The sequence below is a fragment of the Canis lupus genome, chromosome X (assembly GCF_011100685.1).
Source record: "Canis lupus familiaris isolate Mischka breed German Shepherd chromosome X, alternate assembly UU_Cfam_GSD_1.0, whole genome shotgun sequence".
Lineage (NCBI taxonomy): Eukaryota > Metazoa > Chordata > Mammalia > Carnivora > Canidae > Canis > Canis lupus.
In genome coordinates, this window is record NC_049260.1 from 65,460,787 (window position 1) to 65,488,617 (window position 27,831).

The window sequence follows — 27,831 nt, forward strand, 5'->3', positions numbered from 1 at the left end:
TATAAACTGAAAGAGGCAAAAAGATTGGTACTCAGAAAACTGTAGAACACTCATGAAAGAAATTGAAGAAAACACAGAGAAATGGAAAAATTTCCATGCTCCTGGATTGGAAGAACAAATATTGTTCAAGTGTCTGTGATACCTAGAGCAATTTACACATTCAATGCAATCCCTATCAAAATACCATCAACTTACTTTACAGACTTGGAACTAATAATTCTAAAATTTCTATGGAACCAGAAAAGATTCCAAATAGCCAGATGAATGTTGAAAAAGAAAACTAAAGCTGGTGGCTTCACAATTCTGGATTTAAGGTCTATTACAAAGCTATAATCATCAAGACAGTATCGTACTTGCACAAAAACAGACACGTTGATTAATGGAAAATAATAGAGAACCCAGAAATGGACCCTTAACTCTATGGTCAACTAATTTTAGACAAAGTAGGAAAGAATATCCAGAGGATAAAGGACAGTTTATTCAACAAATGGTGTTGGGAAAATTGGACAGCCACATGTAGAGGAATGAAACTGGACCATTTTCTTACACCATACTCAACAATAACCTCAAATGGGATGAAATACTTCATGTGAGACAGGATTTCATCAAAATCCTAGAGGAGAGGGACACCTAGGTGTCTCAGTGGTTAAGCATCTGCCTTTGGCTCAGGTCATGATCCCAGGGTCCTGGGATCTAGTCCCGCATCGGGCTCGCTGCAGGGACGCTGTTTCTCCCTCTGCCTATGTCTCTGGCTCTCTCTCTTTGTCTCTCATGAATAAATAAATAAAATATTTAAAAACTTCTAGAGAACAGAGGCAGCAACCTCTTTGACTTGAGCCACAACAACTTCTTGGTAGACACGTCTCCGAAGGCAAGGGAAACAGAGGCTAAAATGGACCACTGGGACTTCATCAAGATAAAAACCTTTTGCAGAACAAAGGAAGCAACTGGAAAAACCGAAAGACAGCCAAAAGAATGGGAGAAGATATTTGCAAATGGCATATTAGATTAAAGGCTATTATCCAAAATCTATGGAGAACTTATCAAACTCAATACCCAAAGAAAAAACAATCCAGTCAAGAAATGGGCAAAAGTTATGAACAAACATTTCTCCAAAGAATACATACAAATGGCCAACATACATATGAAAAAAAATGTTCAACATCACTTGGTATCAGAGAATTACAAATCAAAACCCACAATGAGATACCATCTCATACCAGTCAAAATGGCGAAAATGAACAAGTCCATAAATGACAGTTGCTGGCAAGGATATGGAGAAGGGGGAACCCTCTTACACTGTTGGTGAGAATGTAAGCTGGTTCAGCCAATCCAGAAAATAGTATGGAGGTTCCTCAAAAAGTTGAAAACAGAGCTACCCTATAATCCAGGAATAACACTACTGTGTATCTACCCCAATGATATAAATATAGTAATTTGAAGGTGTACCTGCACCCAAATATTTATAACAGCAATGTCCATAATAGCCCAATTGTGGAAGGAGCCATGATATCCTTCAACATATGAATGGATAAAGAAGATACACACACACTCATACACACACACACACACAATGGAATACTACTCAGCCATCAAAAAATAAAATCTTGCCATCTGCAATGATGTATATGGAACTAGCGGGTATTATGCTAAGCGAAATAAGTCAATTAGAGAAAGATAATTATTGTATGATCTAACTTTATGTGGAATTTAAGAAGCAAAGCAGAGGATCATAGGGAAAGAAACAAAAAAATAAAACAAGATGATATCAGAGAAGGAGACAATCCGTAAGAAATTCTTTTTTTTAAAGATTGTATTTATTTATTTGTGAGAGACACAGAGAGATAGAAAGGCAGAGACAGAAAGGCAGAGAAAGAGAGAAAGGCAGAGGGAGAAGCAGGCTCCATACAGGGAACCTGATAAGGGACTCAATCCTAGTACTCCAGGATCACTCCCTGAGCCGAAGTCAGATGCTTAACTGCTGAGCCACCCAGGCATCCCAAGAGACTCTTAATCATAGGACACAAACTGAGGGTCTCTGGAAAGAGAGAGTGGGGGTCAGGCTAGCTGGGTGATGAATATTAAAGAGGGCATGTAAATTAATTAGCACTGGGTATCATATAAGACTCATGAATCACTGACCTCTGCCTCTGAAACCAGTAATGCATTATATACTAATTAAATGAATTTAAATAAAGTTGTAAAAAGAACTGATTGGTTGATATAACTACATAAGAATTAAAAATGTCTAAAGTGAAAGTTACCACAGATAAAGTTAAGCATAAAACTAGAAACAAATATTTGTAACAATGAAGACATTGTTTTACCCATAATAAAGATATAAATCGCTCCTAAAACATCAATATAAAAGCAACCACATAGAATAACAGAAGAATTGTCAAAAGATACAAAGAAAACAAACCCAGAAGTAAATAAAAGAAATATAAAACATGCCAATATATGTCTAGTTTTATTTTTTAGCAGAATAAATAACTAAAATAAAAGACTATTTTTCTCCCACAAAAAAAAAAAATAACCGGGAATATGGAACATGTTACTTTGCAGGGTTCCTTAGTCCTATTTTTGAATAGTTTTTTTTCTTAAAATATTCTTCCTTAAAACAAATCAATATCTATTATCTTACTAATTCTAGGCATTAGTTCTGATTCTTCACTCTGGATCCACCTCATCCAAAATACCTTCTTCTATATTCCAGCTATCAATTATGTAGTTTTCTTTCCTCTCTTTCAAATTGAACATCCCTGTTTTTGAAACATGCAGTTTTCAACTATTTTATATGACCTGTGGGCAAATTATTTTATAATCTGTGCCTTAGTTTCCTTATCTGAGGAAGCTGCAAAATGAGGGAACTGTTTCCAAATATTTAGTGTCCTGGGTAATTTTGGTCCGTCCTGGATGCTCATCAATCTGTAAGATGATACTCTATCTTTTCAACTACAACCCATATATACTGGCAGCACAAATATAATGGCTATAAAAATGAAGACTCTCAGGCCCTAAAAACTTCTAAGTACATTTTGGTTGAAATAATATAAAACAATATTTAAAACTGCTGTTTGTTTAAATGTATACTATTATATATTTGTATGGTGGGAATGGTATATGTAACATATATATGTAGAGGGTACAGTGTTCTGTTAAACAATCATTCCACAAATATTACTGAACATCAACTATATACCAAACTCTGTTCTAGTTCTGGAATCTGAGTAATAAACAACCAGGCATAATATATGTCCTCATGGAACTCAAACTTACAATCTAGTAGAGACAAAAAAAATTTTTTTGTAAAGATTTTATTTATTTATTCATGAGAGACACGCAGAGAGAGGCAGACACAGGCAGAGGAAGAAGCAGGCTTCCTGCAAGGAGCCCAATGTGGGACTTGATCCAGGATCCCGGGACATGCCCCAAAGCCGAAGGCAGACACCCAACCACTGAGCCACCCAGGTATCCTTAGACAAAAAAAAATTACAAGAAAATATAAATAACAAAATTTAATCAAGTATTATAAGACAAGGGATGCCTGAGTGGCTCAGAGGTTGAGCATCTGCCTTTGGCTCAGGGCATGATCCCCGGGTCCTGGGATCGAGTTCTGCATCGGGCTCCTAGCATGGAGCCTGCTTTCTCCCTCTGCCTATGTATCTGCCTCTCTTTCTGTGTGTCTGATAAATCTTTTTTAAAAAGTATTATAAGACAAAAGAACCATCTACAATATTTAACCACAATGACATACTGTAGTGTAATGAAGTGAATGCTTCCAAATTTACCTGATCATTAGAATTATTGAGGGAAAGAAAACATACAGATTCCCAGGTCCTTTCCAGGAAATACTGATTTAGTGGCCCTACATGGAGTAATCTGTATTTTTAAAGAACCATTCAAGTTAATTCTTCTGATAAGGCATACGTTGGTGAAATGGAAATGGAAACAATATTAGACTAGTAATACAGAGATCTGGCGTCTATCTCTGACTAGCAGTGTGAGCTTTAACAAGTCATTCTTCTAACAATGAAGTATAATTTTAAAAAATTTTTGGAAGTATAATTGACATAAAATATTATATTAGTTTCAGGTGTAAAATATATTGATTTGACATTTGTATATATTGTGAAATGATCACCACAATAAGTCTAGATACCACCTCTCAACTTACGAAGTTAATACCATAACATTGACTATATTCCTCACACTATACATTTCATTCCCATGACTTAACTTTATAATTGGAAGTTTATTCCTAATTCTCTTCAGCCTTTGCTCATCAAAACCTCCAACTCTTCTGGCAACCAACAATCTGTATCCCATTTCTAAAGCTTCTTTTGAATTTTAAGATTCCACCATATAAATAAAATCACACAGTGTTTTTCTCTGACTTATTTTACTTAGCATGATATCCTGATGTTTCCTCCATGTTGTCAAAAATGGCAAGATAGCAAGATCGCATTCTTTTTTATGGCAAAGTATTATTTAATTGTATATATACAACATAAACATTATATATATAATATATACATATACAATATATATATTACTTTTTAGAGTTTTTATTTAAATTCCATTAGGTTAACATACAGTGCAGTATTAGTTTTAGGTGTACAACTTAGTGATTCCACATTTATTATATAACACCTGGTGCTCATATAGTGTTCTCCTTAATCCCCATCACCTACTTAGCCCATCCCCCAACCAATTCTACCCTCATAACCATCAGCTTGTTCTATATAAAGCATTTTTTTTTAATTTTTATTTATTTATGATAGGCACACAGTGAGAGAGAGAGAGGCAGAGACACAGGCAGAGGGAGAAGCAGGCTCCATGCAGGGAGCCTGACGTGGGATTTGATCCTGGGTCTCCAGGATCGCGCCCTGGGCCAAAGGCAGGCGCTAAACCGCTGCACCACCCAGGGATCCCGAGCTTGTTCTATATAATTAAGAGTCAGTTTCTTGGTTTGCCTCTCTCTTTTTTCTCTTATGTTCATTTGTTTCTTAAATTCCACCTATGATTGAAATCATATGGGATTTCTCTTTCTCTGACTGACTTATTTTGCTTAGCACAGCACACTCTAGCTCTATCCATGTCATTGTAAATGGCAAGATTTCATTATTTTTATGGTAAAATAATATTCCATTGTATATATTTACCACTTTTTCTTTATCCATTCATCAGTTGATGGACATTTGTGCTCTTCCCATAATTTGACTATTGTATGTAATGCTGCTATAAACATTGGGGTGCATGTATCCCTTTGAACTAGTATTTTTGTATTATTTTTGGTAAATACTTAGTACTGAAATTGCTTAATCATAGGGTAGTCCTTTTTTTAACTTTTATAGGAGCCTCCATATTGTTTGCCTGACTGGCTGTGCCTATTTCTATTTCTACCAACATTGCAAGAGGATTCCGCTTTTTCCACATCCTTGCCAACACGAGTTGTTTCTTATGTTGTAGATTTTAGCCATTCTGACAGATGTGAAGTGATATCTCATTATAGTTTTGATTTGTATTTCCCTGATGATAAAGTGATATTAAACATCTATTCATGTGTCTATGGGCCATCCATAGGTCTTCTTGGAAAAATGTCTATGCATGTATTCTGCCCATTTTAATAGGATTATCCATTTTTTGGGTGTTGAACTTTATAAGCTCTTTATATATTTTGGATACTAGCCCTTTATCAGATTTGTCATTTACATATATCTTCTCCCATTCCTTAGGTTGCCTTTTAGTTTTCTCAGTTCTTTCTTTTGCTGTGCAGAAGCTTTTTATCTTGATGAGTTCACAATAGTGTACTTCTGCTGTCATTTCCTTTGTCCCCAGAGATGTGTTTAGTAAGAAGTTGCTATAGTCAATGTCAACTGCCTGTGTTCTCTTCTAGAATTTTAATGGTTTCCTATCTCACATTTGGATGTTATCCATTTACAGTTTACTTTTGTGTGTGGTGTAAGAAAGTCATTCAGTTTCATTCTTTTGCATGTTGCTGTCCAGGTTTCCCAGCACCAGTGTTGAAGAGACTGTCTTTTTCCCATGGGATATTCATTCTTGCTTTGTCAAAGATTAACTGACCATATATTTACGAGTTCATTTCTGGGTGTTTGTTAGTCTGTTATTACCTTTTACACATTCTTTATATTTTGGATATTACTTCTTTTTTAAGATTTTATTTATTTATTCATGAGAGACAGAAGGAGAGGCAGAGACACAGGAAAAGGGAGAAGTAGGCTCCATGGAGGGAGCCCAACGTGGGACTGGATCCCGGGTCTCCAGGATCACACCGTGGGCGGAAGGCTGCGCTAAACCGCTGAGACATCCGGGCTGCCCACCTGTCTTTCTTTCTTTTTTTTTAAATAATAAATTTATTTTTTATTTATTTATTTATTTATTTAGTATTTATTTATTTATTTATTTATTTATGATAGTCACAGAGAGAGAGAGAGAGAGGCAGAGACACAGGCAGAGGGAGAAGCAGGCTCCATGCACCAGGAGCCCGACATGGGATTCGATCCTGGGTCTCCAGGATTGCGCCCTGGGCCAAAGGCAGGTGGTAAACCGCTGCGCCACCCAGGTATCCCATAAATTTATTTTTTATTGGTGTTCAATTTGTCAACATACAGAATAACACCCAGTGCTCATCCTGTCAAGTGCCTCCTCAGTGGCCGCCACACAGTCACTCCCACCACCACCCTCCTCCCCTTCCATCACCTCTAGTTCCTTTCCCAGAGTTAGGAGTCTTCCATGTTCTGACTCCCTTTCTGATATTTCCTACCCATTTCTTCTCCCTTTCCCTCTGTTCCCACTCACTATTACTTATATTCCCCAAATGAATGAGACCTTATAATGTTTGTCCTTCTCCGATTGACTTATTTCACTCAGCATAATACCCTACAGTTCCAACCACCTTGAAGCAAATGGTGGGTACATGTCATTTTTAATGGCTGAGTAATATTCCATTGTATACATAAACCACATCGTTATCCATTCATCTTTCGATGGACACCGAGGCTCCTTCCACAGTTTGGCAATTGTGGACATTGCTGCTACAACATCGGGGTGCAGGTGTCCTGGCGTTTCATTGCATCTGTATCTTTGGGGTAAAAACCCAACAGTGCAATGGCTGGATCATAGGGAAGGTCTATGTTTATCTCTTTGAGGAACCTCCACACAGTTTTACAGAGTGGCTGCACCATTTCATATAACCACCAACAGTGTAAGAGGGTTCCCTTTTCTCTACATCCTCTCCAACATTTGGGTTTACTGCCTTGTTAATTTTCCGCATTCTCACTGGTGTGAGGTGGTATCTCATTGTGGTTTTGATTTGTATTTCCCTGATGGCCAGTGATGCAAAGCATTTTCTCAGGTACTTGTTGGCCATGTCTATGTCTTCCTCTGTGAGATTTCTATTCATGTCTTTTGCCCATTTCATGATTGGATTGTTTGTTTCTTTGCTGTTGAGTTTAAGAAGTTCTTTATAGATCTTGGAAACTAGCCCTTTATCTGATACGTAATTTGCAAATATCTTCTCCCATTCTGTAGGTTGTCTTTTAGTTTTGTTGACTGTATCCTTTGCTGTGCAAAAGCTTCTTATCTTGATGAAGTCCCAATAGTTCATTTTTGCTTGTCAGTCTTTTGCCTTCGTGGATGTATCTTGCAAGAAGTTACTGTGGCTGAGTTCAAAAAGAGTGTTGCCTGTGTTCTCCTCTAGGATTTTGATGGACTCTTGTCTCACATTTAGATCTTTCATCCATTTTGAGTTTATCTTTGTGTATGGTGAAAGAGAGTGGTGTGTTTCATTCTTCTGCATGTGGATGTCCAATTTCCCAGCACCATTTATTGAAGAGACTGTCTTTCTTCCAGTGGATAGTCTTTCCTCCTTTATCGAATATCAGTTGACCATAAAGTTGAGGGTCCACTTCTGGATTCTCTATTCTGTTCCATTGATCTATGTGTCTGTTTTTGTGCCAGTACCACATTGTCTTGATGACCACAGCATTGTACTACAACCTGAAATCTGGCATTGTGATACCCCTAGCTATGGTTTTCTTTTTCAATATTCCCCTGATATTCGGGGTCTTTTCTGATTCCACACAAATCCTAAAATAATTTGTTCTAACTCTGTCAAGAAAGTCCAAGTTATTTTGATAGGGATTGCATCAAACATGTAAATTTCCCTGGGTAACATTGACATTTTCACAATATTAATTCTGCCAATACAAGAGATTGGAATATGTTTCCATCTCTTTGTGTCTTCCTCAATTTCTTTCAGAAGAGTTCTATAGTTTATAGGATATAGATCCTTTACCTCTTTGGTTAGGTTTATTTGAAGGTATCGTATGCTTTTGGGTGAAATTGTAAATGGGATTGACTCCTTAATTTCTCTTTCTTCAGTCTCATTGTTAGTGTAGAGAAATGCCACTGACTTCTGGGCATTGATTTTGTATCCTGCCACACTACCAACTTGCTGTATGAGTTCTAGCAATGTTGGGGTGGAGGCTTTTGGGTTTCTACGTAGAGTATCATGTCATTGGCGAAGAGGGATACTGTGACTTCTTCTTTGCCCATTTGAATGCCTTTAATGTCTTTTTGTTGTCTGATTGCTGAGGTTGGAACTTCCAGCACTATGTTGAATAGCAGTGGTGAGAGTGGACATCCCTGTCTTGTTCCTGATCTTACGGGAAAGGCTCCCAGTGCTTCCCCATTGAAAATGATATTTGCTGTGGGCTTTTCGTACATGGCTTTTAAGATGTTGAGGAATGTTCCCTCTATCCCTACACCTGAAGAGTTTTGATCAGGAATGGATGCTGCATCTTGTCAAACGCTTCTGTGCATCTAATGAGAGGATCATATGGTTCTTGGTTTTTCTCTTGCTGATATGATGAATCACATTGATTTTTTTACAAGTGTTGAAACAGCCTTGTGTCCTGGGGATAAATTGTATTTGGTCATGGTGAATAATTTTCTTAATTTATTGTTGGATCCTATTGGCTAGTATCTTGTCGAGAATTTTTGCATCCATGTTCATCAGGGATATTGGTCTATAATTCTCCTTCTTGGTGGGGGTCTTTGTCTGGTTTTGTAATTAAGGTGATGCTGGCCTCATAGAACGAGTTTGGAAGTATTCCATCTCTTTCTATTTTTCGGAACAGCTTTAGTAGAAGAGGTATGTTTTCTTCTTTAAACGTTTGATAGAGTTCCCCTGGGAAGCCATCTGGCCCTGTATTTTTGTGTCTTGAGAGGGTTTTGATGACTGCTTCAATTTCCTCCCTGGTTATTGTCCTGTTCTGGTTTTCTATTTCTTCCCATTTCAGTTTTGGCAGTTTGTGGCTTTCCAGATATACGTCCATTTCTTCTAGATTGCCTAATTTATTGGCGTATAGGTGTTCATAATATGTTTTTAAAATCGTTTGTATTTCATTGGGGTTGGTAGTGATCTCTCTTTTCTCATTCATTATTTTATTAATTTGAGTCTTCTCTCTCTTCTTTTTAATAAGGCTGGCTAATGGTTTATCCATCTTATTAATTCTTTCAAAGAACAAACTCCTGGTTTTTTTGATCCGTTCCACAGTTCTTCTGGTCTCGATTTCGTTTAGTTCTGCTCTAATCTTTATTAACTTTCCTCTTCTGCTGGGTGTAGGATCTATTTGCTGTTTTTTCTCTAGCTCTTTTAGGTGCAAGGTTAGCTTTTGTATTTGAGTCCTTCCCAGTTTTTGGAGGGATGCTTATATTGCGATATATTTTGCCCTCAGGACTGTTTTCTGTATCCCAAAGATTTTGAACCGTTGTATCTTCATTCTCATTAGTTTCCATGAATCCTTTTAATTCTTCCTTAATTTCCTAGTTGACCCTTTCCTCTTTTAGCAAGATGGTCCTTAACCTCCACGTGTTTGAAGTCCTTCCAAGCTTCTTGTTGTGATTTAGTTCTAATTTGAAGGCATTATGGTCTGAGAATATGCAGGGGATGATCCCAATCTTTTGGTATCGGTTCAGACCTGATTTGTGACCCAGTATGTGGTCTATTCTGGAGAAAGTTCCATGTGCACTTGCGAAGAATGTGTATTCGGTTGAGTTTGGATGTAAAGTTCTGTAGATATCTATGAAATCCATCTGGTCCAGTGTATCATTTAAAGCTCTCATTTCTTTGGAGATGTTGTGTTTAGAAGACCTATCGAGTGTAGAAAGCGCTAGATTGAAGTCACCAATATAAGTGTATTATTATCTAAGTATGCCTTTACTTTGGTTATTAATTGATTGATATGTTTGGCAGCTCACACATTGGGGGCATATATATTGAAGTTTGTTAAGTCCTCTCGTTGGATAGATCCTTTAAGTATGATATAGTGTCCCTCTTCATCTCTCACTACAGTCTTCGGGGTAAATTTTCGTTTATCTGATATAAGGATGGCTACCCCTGCTTTCTTTTGAGGACCATTTGATTAGTAAATGGTTCTCCAACCTTTTATTTTCAGGCTGTAGGTGTCCTTCTGTCTAAAATGAGTCTCTTGTAGACAGCAAATAGATGGCTCCTGCTTTTTTATCCAGTCTGACACCCTGCACCTTTTGATGGGGTCATTAAGCCCGTTTACGCTCAGTTACTATTGAAAGATATTTTAGTGTCATCACGATACCTATTCAGTCCCTGTGTTTGTGGATTGTTCCATTGGACTTCTTCTTAAAAGGCAATTTTAAGAGTCCCCTTAAAATTTCTTGCAGAGCTGGTTTGGATGTCACATATTCTTTCAGTTCCTTCCTGTCTTGGAAGCTCTTTATCTCTCCTTCCATTCTGAATGAGAGCCTTGCTGGATAAAGTATTCTTGGTTGCATGTTTTTCTCATTTAGGACCCTGAATATATCCTGCCAGCCCTTTCTGGCCTGCCAAGTCTCTGTGGAGAGGTCAGCTGTTATCCTAATACTTCTCCCCATAAAAGATAGGGATTTCTTGTCTCTTGCTGCTTTAAGGATCTTCTCTTTATATTTGGAATTTGCAAGCTTCACTATTAAATGTCGAGGTGTTGAACGGTTTTTATTTATTTTTTGGGGGGGATCTATTTCTTGGATCTGAATGCTTGTTTCCCTTCCCAGATTAGGAAAGTTTTCAGCTAGGATTTGTTCAAATACATATTCTGGACCTCTGTCCCTTTCTGCACCCTGGGGAACCCCAATTGAACGTAGGTTTTTCTTCCTCAGGCTGTCACTTATTTCCCTTAATCTATCCTCATGGTCTTTTAATTGTTTGTCTCTTTTTCCTCAGTTACCCTCTCTGTCATCAACTTGTCTTCTATGTCACTCACTCGTTCTTCCACCTCGTTAACCCTCATTGTTAGGACTTCTAGTTTGGATTGCATCTCATTCAATTGATTTTTAACTTCTGTCTGATTTGTTGTAAATTCTGGAGTCATGAAGTCTCTTGAGTCCTTTATGCTTTTTTCGAGAGCCACCAGTAGCTTTATAATAGTGCTTCTGAATTGGCTTTCTGATATTGAATTGGTATATCCAAATTTTGTAACTCTGTGAGAGAGAGGACCGTTTCTGATTCTTTCTTTTGAGTTGAGGTTTTCCTTCTAGTCATTTTGCTCAGTGCAGAGTGGCCAAAAACAAGTTGTATTGGGAAAAGGAGAAAAAGAGAGAAGAGACAGAAAGAACCAAAAAGAAAAAAAGAAAAAAAAAATGAAGAAAAAAGAGAAAAAATAAAAGAAAAGAGAAGAAAAAGAGAAAAAAAGAAAAAAGAAAAAAAAGAGGCAAGCAAACAGAAATCGAAAAGCAAAAAGAAAAAATAAAACAAAACAAAAAAACGAACAAACAAGCAAACAAACAAACAAAAAAAAAAAACAAGGAAGAGTATCCTCTGATTCTGTACACTGTAAGTCCCTTGATTTCCCCTGGAACTTTCCAGTGCTACTTGGTCAATAATTTCTTTTTCCCCTGTCCGTCTAGGTGGTCTTCTGGGGGAGGGGCCTGTTGTGCTGATTTTCTGGTGTTAGCACTTGGGGGAGCTGCTCAGCCCCCTGCCTGTTGCAGGGCTCAGTGAGTGATGTTTATGCTGCTTATCTGGTGAGGCCACTGTAAGCTCAGTGTGGGTTGTTTATCCCGTGAGGCCCCAGGAATAACAACCGCAGTGGCGGCAGCCAGCTTTGGAGCCCTGGATTCAGCTCCCAGAGAAACTACGGAGCTCTCAGTCTGCAGGGGCCTGGATGCTGGGGGTCGAGGCCGCTGATCTGCTCAGCTTGGGGCAGGAGCGTCCTTGCTGTCCTGGGCCCTCCTGGACTCTGCCTGTCCCGGGGGGAGGTTGGATCCTGGGCTGTGTCTATGTCACATATGAGTGAAATTATATATTTGTCTTTCTATGACTGACTTATTTCACTTAGACCATCCTCATCTCTCCATGTTGTTATATGCATAAAATGCTATATATGTACCTATGGGTATCCACAAATTAAAACCTATACTAGATAAACAAAAAGAGAGAGAAAGAGAGAGACAGAGAGACAGAGAGAAAGGAAACCAAGCATAAAACTAAAGAAGGTCAGCAAACTATAAGGAAAATAAAAAGAGAATAACAAAGGAACAGAAAATCACAAAACAACCATAAACCAAGTAACAAAATGGCAATAAGTACATACCTATCTAGAATCATTTTATCTTATTTTTTACTACTTAGTTAATGGGAGAGGATCTGGCACTTGTAGTTGAGGGAAGCCTCTTCCTTACAGTGTAAAACCAACTAATCACACCACAATTTACTACTTATAAAGAAAAAAGATGAACTTTTCAATGGTCAGATCTGACATCACCTTAGCCAACCTTGACATCACTTGTAATGAAAATATCAACAGCATACCTCATGAAATAATGCTAAACACATTATCCACAAAAAACACAATATCCTTTCTTCATATTTTGCCAAAAGTGCGATTGAGTGTCTACAAATAGATGGTCACTACATGACTATTTTAAATGGCCAAGGAACTGTTTCTGATTAAGACAAAAGGGACATGAAAAATGAATGCAATGGATGGTCAGGAATTTTGCTATAAACAACTCTCAGAACAATTAGTGAAATTTGCATCAGGTCTGTAAGAATAGCTAATAGTGCTATATGCATAGTGTTTTCCTGCTTGTTAGGTATGCAGTTGTTATGTCAGAGAATATCTTCAGTTTTAGGAATACTCAACTATGTAAGATCAACAATTGCGCAATAATTTTTATGCCTCCCTCAAAATAAGAAAATATTTACTAATACAAGAGTGTGTGTGTCTGTGTGTGTATGTGTATGTGTGCCTGTGGGTGTACAAGAGAGAGAAGTGAAAGTTGAATGTTACCATGTAGAAAACTGACTGATGAGGATGTAAGAATTCTTTGCAATTTTCTTGTGACTTTTCTGTAAGCCTAGAATATTGTATTAAGTAAAAATTTAAATGAATGCAATCCCATCTACTCTTGGAATGTCTTGGAGATTTAATTTATTTTTTATTTTATTTTTTTAAAGATTTATTTATTTATTCAAGAGAGACACAGAGAGAGAGGCAGAGACGTAGGCAGAGAGAGAAGCAGGCTCCATGCAGGGAGCCCTATGTGGGACTTGATCCCAGGACTCCAGGATCATGCCCTGAGCTGAAGGCAGACACTTAACCGCTGAGCCACCCAGGCATCCCTCTCTTGGAGATTTTAAATGAGCATTATGATATTGAGGGATGGGCAAATATGTTTTAAAATTTTGTTTAGGTTTTATTTTTTGAGGATTTATTTAAATTCCAATTTATTTTAACATATAGTGTTCTATTAGTTTCAGGTGTAAAATATAGTAATTTAACACTTCCCATACATTATCCTGTGCTCCTCACAAATGCACTCCTTAATCCCCATTACTGGTTTCACACATTCCCAAACTCACCTTCCCTCTGGTAACAGTTTATTCTCTATCCTTAAGATTCTCTTTCTTGGTATGCCTATCTATCTTTTCTCCTCTTTGCTCATTTGTTTTCATTCTTAAATTTTACATATGAGTGGAATATGCCATTTCTCTTTCTCTGATTGACTTATTTTGCTTAGGATAGTATACTCTAGCTCCATCAATATCCTTGCAAATGACAAGATTTCTTTCTTTTCTATGGCTAATATTCCATTTTATATATTTACCACTTCTTTAACCAGTCATCAGTCAATGGACACTTCTACTGTTTCCATAATCTTACAGATAATGGTGTTCTAAAAACCAAGGTGAATGTATCCCTTTGAATTAGTATTTTGTATTAATATTCTTTTAAAATATTTTTTTATTTATTCATGAGAAACTTATAGAGAGAGGCAGAGACATAGGCAGAGGAAGAAGTAGGATCCCTGCAGGGAGCCTGATGTGGGACTTGATCCCAGGACCTCGGGATCATGACCTGAGCCAAAGGCTGATACTCAACCACTGAGCCACCCAGGTGCCTCTTTGTATTAGAATTTTTTATAAAAACCCAGAAGTGAAATTGCTGGATCCTAGGGTAGTTCTATTTTTAACTTCTTAGGATCCTCCATACTGTTTTCCAGAGTAGCTTCACCAGTTTACATTTCAGCAACATTGCAAGAGTTTTCCTCTTTCTCCATATCCTCAATACCTGTTGTTTCTTGTGTTTATTTTAGCCATTCTCACCATTGAGAGGTAATATTTCAATGTAGTTTTGATTTGTATTTCCCTGATTATGACCGATGTTGATTACCTTCTCATGTGTCTATTAGCAATTTGTATGTTTTCTTTGTAAAAATGTCTATCCCTGTCTTCTGCCCATTTGTTAACTGGATTATTCATTATTTGGATGTTGAGTTTTATAAGGTCTTTATATATTTCGAATATTAACCCTTTATCAGATGTGTCATTTACAAATATCTTATCCCATTCCATAGGTTGCCTTTTAGTTTGTTGACTTCGCTGTGCAGCTCTTTTGATTATGTCCTGATAGTTTATTTTTGCTTTTGTTTCTCTTGCCTCAGAAGACATGTCTAGAAAGATGCTACTATGGCCAATGTCAAAGAGATTACTCGCTGTGTTTTCTTCTAGGATTTTAATGGTTTCCTGTCTTACATTAAGTCTTTTAACTATTTTGAATTTATTTTCACATATGTTTGAAGGAGGTTGACCAGTTTCATTCTTTTGCATGTTGCTGTCCAGTTTTCCCAACACCACTTGTTGAAGAGACTGTCTTTTTCCCATTGGGTATACTTTCTTGCTTTGGCAAAGATTAGTAAAGCATATAGTTCTGGGCTCATTTCTGGTTTTTATATTCTATTCCATGGATATATGTTTCTTTTTTTGTGCCAGTATCATACTGTCTTGATCACTACAGCTTTACAATGTAACTTGATGTCTGGAATTTTGATACCTCCAGCTTGCTTTTTTTCAAGATTGCTTTGTCTATTACAGATCTTTTGTAGTTTCATACAATTTTAGAATTGTTTGTTCTAGATCTGTGAAAAATGCTGGTGGTATTTTGATAGAGATTGCATTATATGTGTAGATTGTTTTGGGTAATATAGTCATTTTAACAATATTTGTTCTTCCAAACCATGAATATATAATGTTTTTCCATTTTGTTCTGTGCTCCTCGATTTATTTCATCACTGTTTTATATTTTTTAGAGTACACATTCTTCATCTCTTTGGTTAGGTTTATTTTTAGGTAGCTTATGGGTTTTGGTGCAATTCTTAATGGGATTAATTTCTCAATTTCTCTTTCTGCTATTTCATTATTTCTCTGTAGAAACTCAACAGATTTCTGTACATTTATTTCTTTATCCTGCAAATTTAGTGAATTAGTTTATTGGTTCTAACAATTTTTTTGCATGTTTCAGGTTTTCTATGTAGAGTATCATGTCACCTGCAAATAGTCAAAGTTTCACTTCTTCCTTGATGATTTGGGTATCTTTTATTTTTGTTATCTGATTGCTGTGGCTAGGAATACCGGTGCTATTAAGTAACAGCAGTGAAAGTAGACAGAAGTAGTCTGTGTTTTGTTCCTGACCATACAAGAAAATCTCTGTTGTTCCCCATTGAAGATGACATTAGCTTTGTGTTTTTCATGTATGAACTCTATTATATTGAGGTATGTTTCCTGTACACCTACTTTGTAGGAGGTTTTTTATCATAAGTGGATGTTGTCCTTTGTGAAATATTTTGTCTACATCTATTAAGAGGATCATATGGTTCTTATCCCTTCTTTTAATAATATGTATCACGTTGATTGATTTGTGAATATGGAATCACCCCTGCAACCCAGGAGTAAATCATATGTTATCATGGTTAATGATTATTTTAATGTATTGTTGGATTTGGTTTGCTAGTATTTCACTTAGAATCTTTGCATCCATATAAATGGACTAAATGGTCCAATCATAAAATATAGGGTGATAGAGTGGATAAAAAAGAAAAACTCATCTATATACTGCCAAAGGGAAATCATTTTAGAACTAAAGACTCATGCTGAAAAAAGGTGAAGGGATGGAGAAACATTTACCGTGCAAATGGACGCAAAAACAAAGATGGTGTAGCAATACTTATATCAGACAAAAACAGACCTTAAAACCAAGTTTGTAACAAGAGACACAGAAGGACACCACATAATTATAAAAGGAACAGTCCAACAAAAGGATGCAAGAATTGTAAATACTTATTCACTCAATATAGGAGCACCTAAATAAATAAAGCTGCTAGAATAGAAACAGAAATAGAAGAAAAGTTGATAGTAATAGAATAATAGTAGGGGACTTTAACCATCAATGTATAGATTATGCAAACATAAAATCAAGAAAGAAACAGTGGCTTTTCATGACACATTGGACCAGATGGATCTAACAGATCAATTCAGAACATTCCATCTCAAAACAGTGCAATACACATTCTCTTCAAGTACACATCGCACATTCTCCAGGATTGACTATATATTAGGCCACAAAACAAGTCTCAACAAATGAAAAAAGATTGAGACAATATCATATATCTTTTTGAATCAAAATAATTGAAATTGGAAATCAATCACAAGAAAAATATGGAAGGCACACAAAGGGAGGCTAAATAACATGCTACTAAACAATGAATGGATTGACCAAGAAATAATTTTTTTAAAAAAACACACGAAGACAAATGCAAATAAAAACAGAATGATTCAAACTCTTTGGGAAGCAGAAAACTCTGTCCTAAGTGGAAAAAGTGTAGCAATACAAGCCTACCTCAGGAAACAAGGAAAATCTCAAACAAACCACCTAACATAACACTTTAAGGAGCTAGAAAAGAACAATTAATTTCTCCCTTTATGTCTGTTGATATATAGCCTGGTACTCCTATGTTGGGTGCATATATATTTATAAATGTTATATCTTTTGATGGCTTGACTATCATTATGTAGTACTTCTCTTTTTATTAGAATCTGTTTTTAAAAGATTTTGTTTGTTTGTTTATTTGAGACAGAGAGAGAGAGAGAGAGAGAGAGGCAGAGGGAGAAGCAGGCTTCTTGCAGTGAGCCTGATGTGGGACATGATCCCAAGACTGGGATCACACCCTGAGCCGAAGGCAGACACTCAACCACTGAGCCACCCAGGCATCCCTAGAATCTATTTTAAAGTCTATTTCATCTGATATGGTCATAGCTACACCATCTTTCATTTTATTTCCATTTGCATGGAATATCATTGTTTATCCTTTCACTCTCTGTGTGTTCTTCTGAAGTGAGTCTGTTGTAGACAATGTAGGTATGTATGTGAATTGTTTTTTTATCCATTCAGCCATGCTACAGTCTTTGATTCACAAATTTAGCCCATTTACATTTAAAGTAATTATTAATAGCTATGTGCTTATTTCCATTTTAATAGTCTTTTGGATATTTTCATAGTTCTATTCTCTTCTTTCTAGTATTTTCTCTCTGTGATTTTATGACTTTCCTTGGTGTTTTTAGATATTTTTCTCATTTTCTTTTGTGTTTTTACTTTACAGTTACCGTGAGATTCCCATTTTATCCTACCTATGTAACAGTCTAAGATGATAGTGACTGAAATTTGAACACATTTCAAAACTACATTTTTACTCCTCCTTATTTTATGCTTTGATGTCACTATTCCCACCTTTTCATTTTATGTATCCCTTAACTAATTATTGTAGTTTAATTAATTTTCCTACTTTTGTCTTTTACCTTTCAAATAGCTTTATAAGTGATTAATCCATTACCTGTACTGCATTTTTACATTTGCCATTTAGATTTTACTTTTGTATGTTTTCTTGTAACTAATTAGTGCTATTACTTTTCAGCTTAAAGAAACTCCTTTAATATTTTTAAGGACAGTTTTTAGCAGTGACAAACTCAGTTTTAAGTAGTGATTAGCTTTTGCTTATCTGGAAACTTTATATCTCCTTCAAATCTGAATTTGGTAGAGTATTCTTGATTGGAAAGTTTTTTTTTTCCCTTTCAGCACTTTAAATATCTCATGCCACTCTTTTCTGGCTTTCAGTTTCTTCTGAGAAATCTGCTGATAGCTTTAGGGTATCCTAATATGTAACTATTTTTCTCTTGCTGCTTTTAATATTTGCTCTTTAACTTTTGAAATTTTAATTATAGTGTGTATTGGTGTTTCTTCTTTTGGGTTCATCTTGTTTGGAACTCTCTGGGCTTTCTTGACTTGGATGTCTGCTAGGGAAATTTTCAATCATTATTTCTTCAAATAAGTTTTCTCCCCTTTCTATCTCTTCCCTTTTTGGGGCCCCTATAATGTAAATGTTATTTCACTTGATGTTGTCATAGAGTTCTCATAAGTTATCTTTATTTTAAAAAATTGTTTCTGTTTGCTACTCTGGGTGAGTTCCATTGCTTTTTCTTCCAGCTTACGGATTTGTTCTGCTTCATCCAGTCTGCTGTTGAATCCCTGTATTGTATTTTTCAGTTTAGTTATTGTATTCTTCAGCCCTGTGACTTGAATTTTGTACTTCCTTAAGCTTTATATCCTATTATTGATGCTCTCACTATATCCACCCATTCTTTTGAGTTTGGTGAGCATCTTTATGTTCATTAATTTGAATTCTTTATCAGGAGATTACTTATCTCTGTATTACTATAATCATTTTTAATGTTTTTTTCCTTGTTCTTTCATTTGGAACATTTTTCTGTTTTGTTTTGATTTTTTTTTTCATTTTGCTTTACTCTCTGCATTTTTTTTAAGGTATTAGGCCAAGAGTGAAGGAATAGCTATGTTAAATCCTCTTGTTTAATCTTGTCCTAACTCTTGGTTGCCTCTTGAACCTTGGGATTATCTAAACTGCCTAACTTATTCTTAATATGCCCCCATTATTGAACATAAGACCTTTCAGTAATCCAAGTGGAAGAATCTCATTTAGCATCTACTTTCAGGCTGACTAGAAGCCAGACCTTCAGGCAGCAGCTCTTGAACTACACAAATATATGTAACTCTATGGGGATATAATTCTATTCTCTCCTGGCCTCTGAACTAAGATAGATGTCCCCTGGGTGACATTTGTCAATACTGGGGCTTTACACAAGTGATAAGCTCATCTTGGAGAAAGAGTTATTGAGATGAAATGAGGCCAGGTGGGTGCACAAAGCTGGTGTCTTCCTGCTTATGTTCCCTAGGAGTGTCTCCTTAGTCTCTAAATGTGTGGATAACCTGAAGCCTGTGTCTCTGGCTGTAGCTCCAGGCTAATAGAGAGGTTGTGGTTTTTTCTGCTATTTGTACAGTGTATTAGGTGTGGTGGCCTGTCAAGAATTGTTTCTCTGATTGTTTCAGTTCCCGTGAAGCTCTGTAAGATTAGCCCTCAGGACCATCAAGGCCAGGCAATCAAAGGGTATCCCCTATGTCTATCATACATACCCAGTGGCTTTAGCAAGGCAGCTGGAGTGTGTCAGGAATGGGGCAAGCTCACCAGTTTCAGAAAGGCAGTGGGAAGTTATCTTGACAGTGTGCACCAGTGGGCTTCAACAATGCAGCAGGAGAGTGCCTTGCCTATGCATGTGTTGGCTTTAGGCTGTGAGCAGGAGAATGTCATGACAAGGCATGTGCCAGCCAAGTCAGAGTGCATGGGAGTGTTACAACTGCTTGCACTTGCAATATTTAGGTAAAGAGTGGGAGAACTCCGTAAGCATTTTTGTTCACCCATTCCAGCCAGAAAGTGAAGGAGCACTGCTACTACTCATTTTCTCTAGCAAGTGACATGACTGCTCACCCTTACCTGTCCCAGCACAGTGGCAGGAAGATGCCATGTTTGAGCTTACTTACCAGTACTAGCAGGCTATGTGGAGAGAGCAAAAATGTTGTCCACCAGCCTCTCTATCTCCAGGGAGTATCTCAACTGTCTCTCACCCTTCCATCTGATGCCCCTAGGTCAGCAAATGAATTGCCTTCATATGTAGTCTAGGCACTTTTTTTTGAGGTACTATTCAGTTTTATTAGGCACAAAGAATTATTGATCCAAGTCAGAAGCAGCACAACTACTGCCATGTTAGAAGGATTAATATGCACCAGCCCCACCTGTGACTTGCCTGGAGGCCCTCACCTGGCCCACCCCAATCTTCACGCCTTCTGAGAGTCCTTGGAGAAGAGACCTACCACCAAGGTCATCCCTTCCAGCACCTAACTCTTCTGTCTGCTAAAAAAATAGCAACCAGATTATTCCTAAAAAGATCATGCTTATCTTTGCCATGTGTCGAAAAAGCCAACCTGGGTCCCAAAGTATCTCAGTCCCATGTTTCCCAGTTGGGAAGCAGAACACAAATCTCAGTAAAGACCTTCTCTCTTCAACTAGTCACCAGGGAAACTGAAAGTAATGAAAAATATGTATACCACCCTTTATGCCACAGGTTTGTAAACTCAAATGTCCACCAGGACCAGGCAGGTGGCATAGATGAGTGAAGTACAGTGGTGGGGTGGACTAGGTGGGTGGGAGGAGGGTTCCAGGGCAGGGGGATTACAGCAAACCAGACTTAACCAGCATGCCCCATCCTCCACCCAGAAAACCAGCTTTTTTAACATGCAATCTCTCAAGTTTCAAATATTGGCAACAAATACAAAAGGATTTTAAACACAGCAGAGACTGTGCCTTGTAACTTCTGCCTTATATAATTTCCTACCTTAATTAAAGCTCCCTCCCCCCACCAAATAATAAGACTCCAACCCAATTATTACAAAGAAATTAACAGAGAAATAGAAAAATATAGCAGCTTCAAAAATACCAGTTTCCCCATTTTAAAACAAAATCAGTGGTAATTCTTTGAGTTCATTCATGTATAGGAGGTCAGCCAGGTCTACCTATTGGTAAGACAGCCTTGCATTATTAGAACCAACCCCAAATAAGATGTCACCCTGCCTGCCTTCACACTATCCCCACCAGGCAGAGAAAGGATAAAACCAGGCTGAATTTTATGAAGAATAAATTGAAGCACAAAGCCAGGAGGGACCCTCCTTGATATCACATGGCCCCTCAGCCACAGGTTTCCAATTCCACATTTTGGTATCAGAGATGAAAGCCAACATAACTACTGGAAGGTATGCAGCACCTTATAGAATCCTGGGCAGATAGTAGCCCAACTGCATGTCCGCTGAGCAAATCATGCACGAATGAATGAATCTAGCTATTTCCCTTAGACAGTGCTTCCTACCAGGGAAAATCAGGAGCTGCTCTTGCCATTCCAAAGACCGCATTTCTCCAGGGGCAGGAGAGGAAGGCAAGGGAGGTAATGCAGAGTTCCTTCTATGAGTGAATAGATGGCTTTCCTGGTTTTTAAGGGAATATCATCAACTCTAGGCACTTTTTAAATTGCTGTTTTACTGCTGGGTCTTAGGGTGAACAAGACTGCCCACGTGCCCTCCAAGAGGGGAACCTCAGTTTCCTATAGCACTTTGAGACCTCTAGATTTCAGCTTCATTGTTTTTCGAAGCCAGACATCCTGGTCCTCTGTCTGGTGCAGATCCCAGGTGCTTGAGTGACCAGTGTGGGGCACCTACCCTTCCTCCTCCATAATTGTCTGTATGGTGAGATACCTCCCAAATTCAACCCCTATTGTTGCTGGCCCAGGGGTAGGGTTTTGTGAGACCATGTCTCTACATCTCAGTGTGGTCTATTTATCCTTTGTTGTGGATAGCAGTCCATTCGGTTTTCATATCTTTTTCAGTGGGAAATGATCCATATGTAGACATAGATTTGGTGTGTCTATTGGAGGAGATGTTTTCAGAAACTTCCCACAACACAATCTTGAAACTTCCTTTTTTGCTAATTATTCTTATATAAAATAATAGTATAGAATTCAACCTCAAGGTACTTACCAACCTTGAGTCAATATCTATATTAGATAATAGAAACTTTACTATTATTTTTTGGTACAAACATTGGGGGTAGAGGCTTATATTTAATGCAAAAGGCAAGGTTAAAACAGTATAAGTGAAAATCACTCTTCTATTTAAAGACATTTTTAATCTAGCCATATTCCTTAGAAAATAAACATAATCTAAAATGTAAAAACATACATTTTTCAGGAAATTTGTTTTTCAAAATGTATTTCAAACACCAGACACATGTTTCTTACACAAATATTTCACCACACAAGAGTACATTCAGACATATGTCAACTATAACCAAAACATATGGAAAGGATAGGCATTAAACTGAATTGTAGAGAGATAGGGGAAGGAATTAACTTTTACCGAGGAATTATGGTGCTTTGCACTTATTATTTACATGTATTTTCTCAAAATAACCCTTTGTTAAATTGCTTCAATTTACTGCTAACTGAAGCACAGCTACTAAAAAAATTGACTATGTTAAATTGCAAGTTCCTTAGGAGAGCTGAATTTTTTCATGGCACCTGGAAGAGTTGTGGTCCATAACAGGTGTTCAGTTTACCTTTGGTGAATGAATATTTCAATACGTAATAGGCACTAATCTGGGAATGACATTTTAAGTTAAAAAGAAATATATTCTAGAAGTATAAAATATAACAAGGGAACATTAATCTAAAATTTCCAAATTATATCACAAATAATGATTAACTAGACATACTGAGGCAAATTTCATTTTGGTGATCAATAAACCAGAAGGTCTATTAGACTTGAAAACATCTACATCGAGTTTCTCTTGAAATCTTAAGAGTATATTCATGTGGCAAACATCTTCTTTGGAGTTAACCTATCAAACATTATGGAAGAGGTCTTACAAGACATCATATTTCCAAATTTTCTCTCTACTGTGGTGATGCTGGCATTTGGAAAATCACTAGAAACATAATGATAGCAAGAATTTCCCTATGTTTTAGTAAAAAGTTTAACTAGTCACAAGCAAAAAAGAAAATGGTAACACTTCTTCCTTTTCCTGTGTGTTAAGATTTTCCATAGGGCTAGAGGGTTCTGCACAAAATGATAATTCATGGGGCAGAATTGCCATACCAGCTTTAAATTGTATACCCCTGGACTTGTCCATGAAATTAAGAAATCTTGCTAAGTCACTGTTACTTTGAATCTTCCTGTTACAGTCAAACCTAATTCTAATTAATACAGCACCTTATTCATAGATGGAAATAAATGCTAAATGAATTATCTAGAAGAGTGAAAAGTGGTTGATTCTAGCCATTAGGAAATAGTAATAAGGGAGCAGTAAGGAATATTGGTTTTATAGCAAGTTTTATGGAACTTAACTCCTTAAGCTATGTGCATGTATAACTTTGATTTTTAAAAAAGTAAAAAAGATAATAACAATAAAAATATGCTCTGATGTTCCTTATTTTGGCATTTAGGCTTCTCATACCATTATCCTACTCCAGTTCCTCTCTAGTCATTTGTATTCTTGTATTATCCCTCTTCTAGACTCCAATCTCCTTAAAAAGAGAAAAAGTGTCTAATGCATTTCTACTTCTTTGTTAATATATATACCATAGCATATTCAGCAAACGTAGGATTTAATTTGATTTTCCTTATGGATCCTAACAAAATAAAAGGCAAGGCTCTGAACAAGGCACTGTTTATTTTGAAAATAGTATTTCTTTTTAGAACCCTGTGCTCCATGATTTATCTCTATATTCTCTTTTTCTTCATGTATTTATGGGATAATACTTGATTTCTTCCTTTAGAATAATTTGTGTTTTGCCATTTTTTTCATTAATAGCATTTCCTTTTTGATCTTCTGGGATGACTCTCCAGTGTGAGCTGAAGCCTACTCGTATTTCCTTGAAAGGGCCAGCTGTAAGAATCTTTTCCGATTTACACACTGAATGATCCATGAAGTCAGCCATGGTGGGAATCTTTATGCCACAGAAATCAACAAATACTGTAAATCAGGGTATTTTTCCTTAAAAATATTTACCATCATACTACTGCTACTACTTAAATCTTATATCCACATCTTTCAAATTGAATGTAAACTACTGTTTCCCTGACTGATCAATATAATTTTTCAATCTAATATTCATTACATAAAATGTGAGATATATTTCACATTGCATCATACAATGTTTTAAGTAGTGTTACTGAGATATGTTTAGTATATCATACAATTCACTTATTTCATGTATATGATGAAAAGGTTTTTCCAAAAATATATTCATAGATTTGTGCAACAATTAGTCCAATTCCAAAATACATTTAGCATGCCAAAAAGAAACCCTATCCTCAGTAGTCATTCTCCATTCCTCCTTATCTCAAGCCCTTGGCAATTACTAATCTACTTTCCATCTCTGTAGATGTGACTATTATGGACATTTCATATAAATGGAATTATAAAATATGTGGTGTTTGGTGACTGGTTTCTTCACTTAGCATAATGTTTTCAAGAATCATCTATTCTGTAGTATGTTTCAATATTTCATTCCTTTACATGGTCATATACTATTGCATTATATGTATATATCACATTTTATATGCATTCACTTGATGAATATTTGTTTTTCCCCCACTTTTGAACAATGCTGTTATGAACATTCATGTATAACATGTTTAATTTTTCATTTAAATTCCAGTAGGTTAACATACAGTGTAATATTAGTTTCAGGTGTACAGTTTAGTGATTCAACACTTACATGCAACATCTGGTGCTTATCACAAGTACACTCCTTAATCCCCAGCACCTATTTAACCCATTTCCCAAACTAAATCCCCCCTTGAAATTATCAGTTTGTTCTCTGTAGTTGAGTCTGTTTCTTGGTTTCTCTCTCTCTCTCTCTCTCTCTTTTATTCCCCTCTCTCCCTCTATCTCTCTTTCCCCTATGCTCATTTGTTTCATCAAAATAACAAACTTCTGCACAGTAAAAGAAACAATCAACAAGCAAAAGGCAACTTAGAGAATAGGAGAAGATACTGGCAAAGGACATATCTGATAAAGGGTTAGTATCCAAAATCTACAAAGAAGTTATAAAACTCAACACCCCAAAATGAATAATCCAGTTAAAAAATGAGCAGAAGACAAAATAGACATTTTCCAAAGAAGACACGAGGATGGCCCACAGACACATGAAAAGATGCTCACCATCACTGATCATCAGGGAAATAGCAAAAACTACAATGAGCTATCACCTCACTCCTGTCAAAATGGCTAAAATTAACAACACAGGAAACTACAGGTGTTGGCAAGCATGTGGAGAACGGGGAGTCCTCTTGTATTGTTTGTGGAATGCAAACTAGTACAGCCACTATGGAAAACACTATGAAGCATCTCAAAAAGCTAAAAATACAATTACCCTATGAACCAGCAGTTTCATTACTATGTGTTTATCTAAAGAATACAAAAATACTTGTTCAAAGCAATAGATGTAGGCCAATGTTAATATCAGCATTATCTACGATAGCCAAATTATGGAAATAGCCCAAGTGTGCATTGAATGATGAATGGAATATTAGTCAGCCATAGCAAAGAATGAAATCTTAACATTTACAATGACATCAATGGAAATGTGGAGTATTACATTAAGTGAAATAAGCCAGACAATGAAAAATATTATATGATTTCACTCATATATTGAGTTTAAGAAACAAAACAAATATGCATATGTAAGTTTTTTAGTATATATACATTTCATTTCTTTTGGGTATGTGACTTGGACTGGAATTGCTGGATCATATGATAATTCTATGTTTAAAATTTTGAGGACTGTTTTCTAATGTAGTTAAAATATTTTACATTTTCACCAGAAGTGTATAATAGTTCCAATTTATCCACATCCTGGTCAGTACTTGTTACCATCTATCTTTTTTATCATAGACATCATATTGCCTGTTAAGTGGTATCTCATTCTGGTTTTCATTTCCATAATTACAAATGATGAATATTTTTTTGCATTTATTGACCATTTGTATATGTCCTCTGGATAAATGTATATTCCAATTCTCTGCCCATTTTAAATTTCATTATTTGTTTTCATTATTAAGATGTAAGAGATTTTTATGTAACCTGAATACAAGTTATTTATCAGATACGTGATTCGAACATATTTCCTCCCATTCTGTGGATTACCTTTTTCACTTTATTGATGTTCTTGTTTAGAGCACCTTGTGCAATTTTTAAAGCTTTCATTTATGACAATCTTCAGCCACAGCATGAAAATTATTGAAAATGTCTTACCCGAACTATTTCACAGTCAACATTTAATTCAGTTGCAACTGCTTCAATTTTCTCTCTACAGACAGAACCAAGGCTGGTCATTCCATTGTCCCAGTACTTCTTAAGGGTGGCTAAGTCTCGGTCACTGAACTGAGTGCGATCTTGTAGCTGTAAAACAGATTTAAAATAATTAGAATAATCAAAGGAAAGAATATCATAGAAAGAACCGTCTGGGTGATACATGCTAGGTTAATTTAAACACATAACAGTAGTGAAATTAATTTCATAGTACTTTTTAAACAAAATATTTATTTATTTATTTATTTATTTATTTATTTATTTATGAGAAAGAGTGGGAGGAGGGGTAGAGGGAGAGGTAGAGAGAATCTTAAGCAAGCTCCATGTTCAGTGTGGAGCCTGATGCTGGGTTCAATCTCATGATTCTAAGATCACAACCTGAGCAGATACCAAGAGTCAGCGGCCTGACTGTGACACCCAGGCACTCCTAATTCACATTTCTTAATATTCTGAAATGGGCCTTTCTATGATATTTATTTCCATAATATGAAAGTATACTAGAATAAGATGAGTAAAAAATTTTATTTGTTAGCAATAAAGCAGTACTGATTTTAAATGGTTATTTTTAAAAAATATATTTATTCATGACAGACACAGAGAGAGGCAGAGGCACAGGCTGAGGGGGAAGCAGGCTTCATGCAGGGAGCCTGACATGGGACTCTATCCCAGGTCTCCAGGATCACACCCCGGGCTGAAGGCAGTGCTAAACCACTGGGCCATAGGGGCTGCCCCTTAAATGGTTATAATCACTTAAATAATATAATGTCATTATAAAATACAGATAAAATTTTAAAAAAGAATTTAAATAACCCACAATTCTGGAAATAGCACTTGTTGAAATTATGATGTGCATTTTTCAAAAATTTTTCTATGATACCCATATTCACATTTACACTATACACATTTCAAAAATAATAGGATAGGAGGGTGGGGGTTTGTCTCCAGCTCCTCTGCTTGAGCTGCCATCTCATCCAGTGCCCTGAGTAGATGGAATGGAACACTGATAATAAAATGTCTATTAACAATAAATAAATACATACATACATACATACATACATATATACATACAAACAGGATCACATCACTGTGTTATTTTTGGATAAGTTAATCTAGATTTGCCATACATATATCTTGCACTACTGTTATAATTAAAAGTATAAATAAAAGAAATATAAGAAGGAAAGG

At 36.4% G+C, this 27,831-nt stretch overlaps 1 protein-coding gene across 7 annotated transcripts in view; it reads right to left on the minus strand.

Annotated features, from left to right (window-relative positions):
* HDX (highly divergent homeobox) overlaps nt 1-27,831 on the minus strand; it is a 280,805-nt gene that overhangs the window by 128,203 nt on the left and 124,771 nt on the right. For 6 of the 7 annotated variants that reach the window (XR_005386374.1, XR_005386375.1, XR_005386377.1 and 3 more), the window contains exon 5: nt 26,590-26,736. Coding sequence is in view for 2 of the 7 variants with exons in the window: in XM_038587792.1 (XP_038443720.1) it covers nt 26,590-26,736 (147 nt within the window). In the remaining 5 variants the exon portion in view is untranslated. Of the gene's footprint in view, nt 1-23,996; nt 24,278-26,589; nt 26,737-27,831 lie in introns of those variants that run through there. The other variant, XM_038587793.1, reaches the window with a different exon arrangement.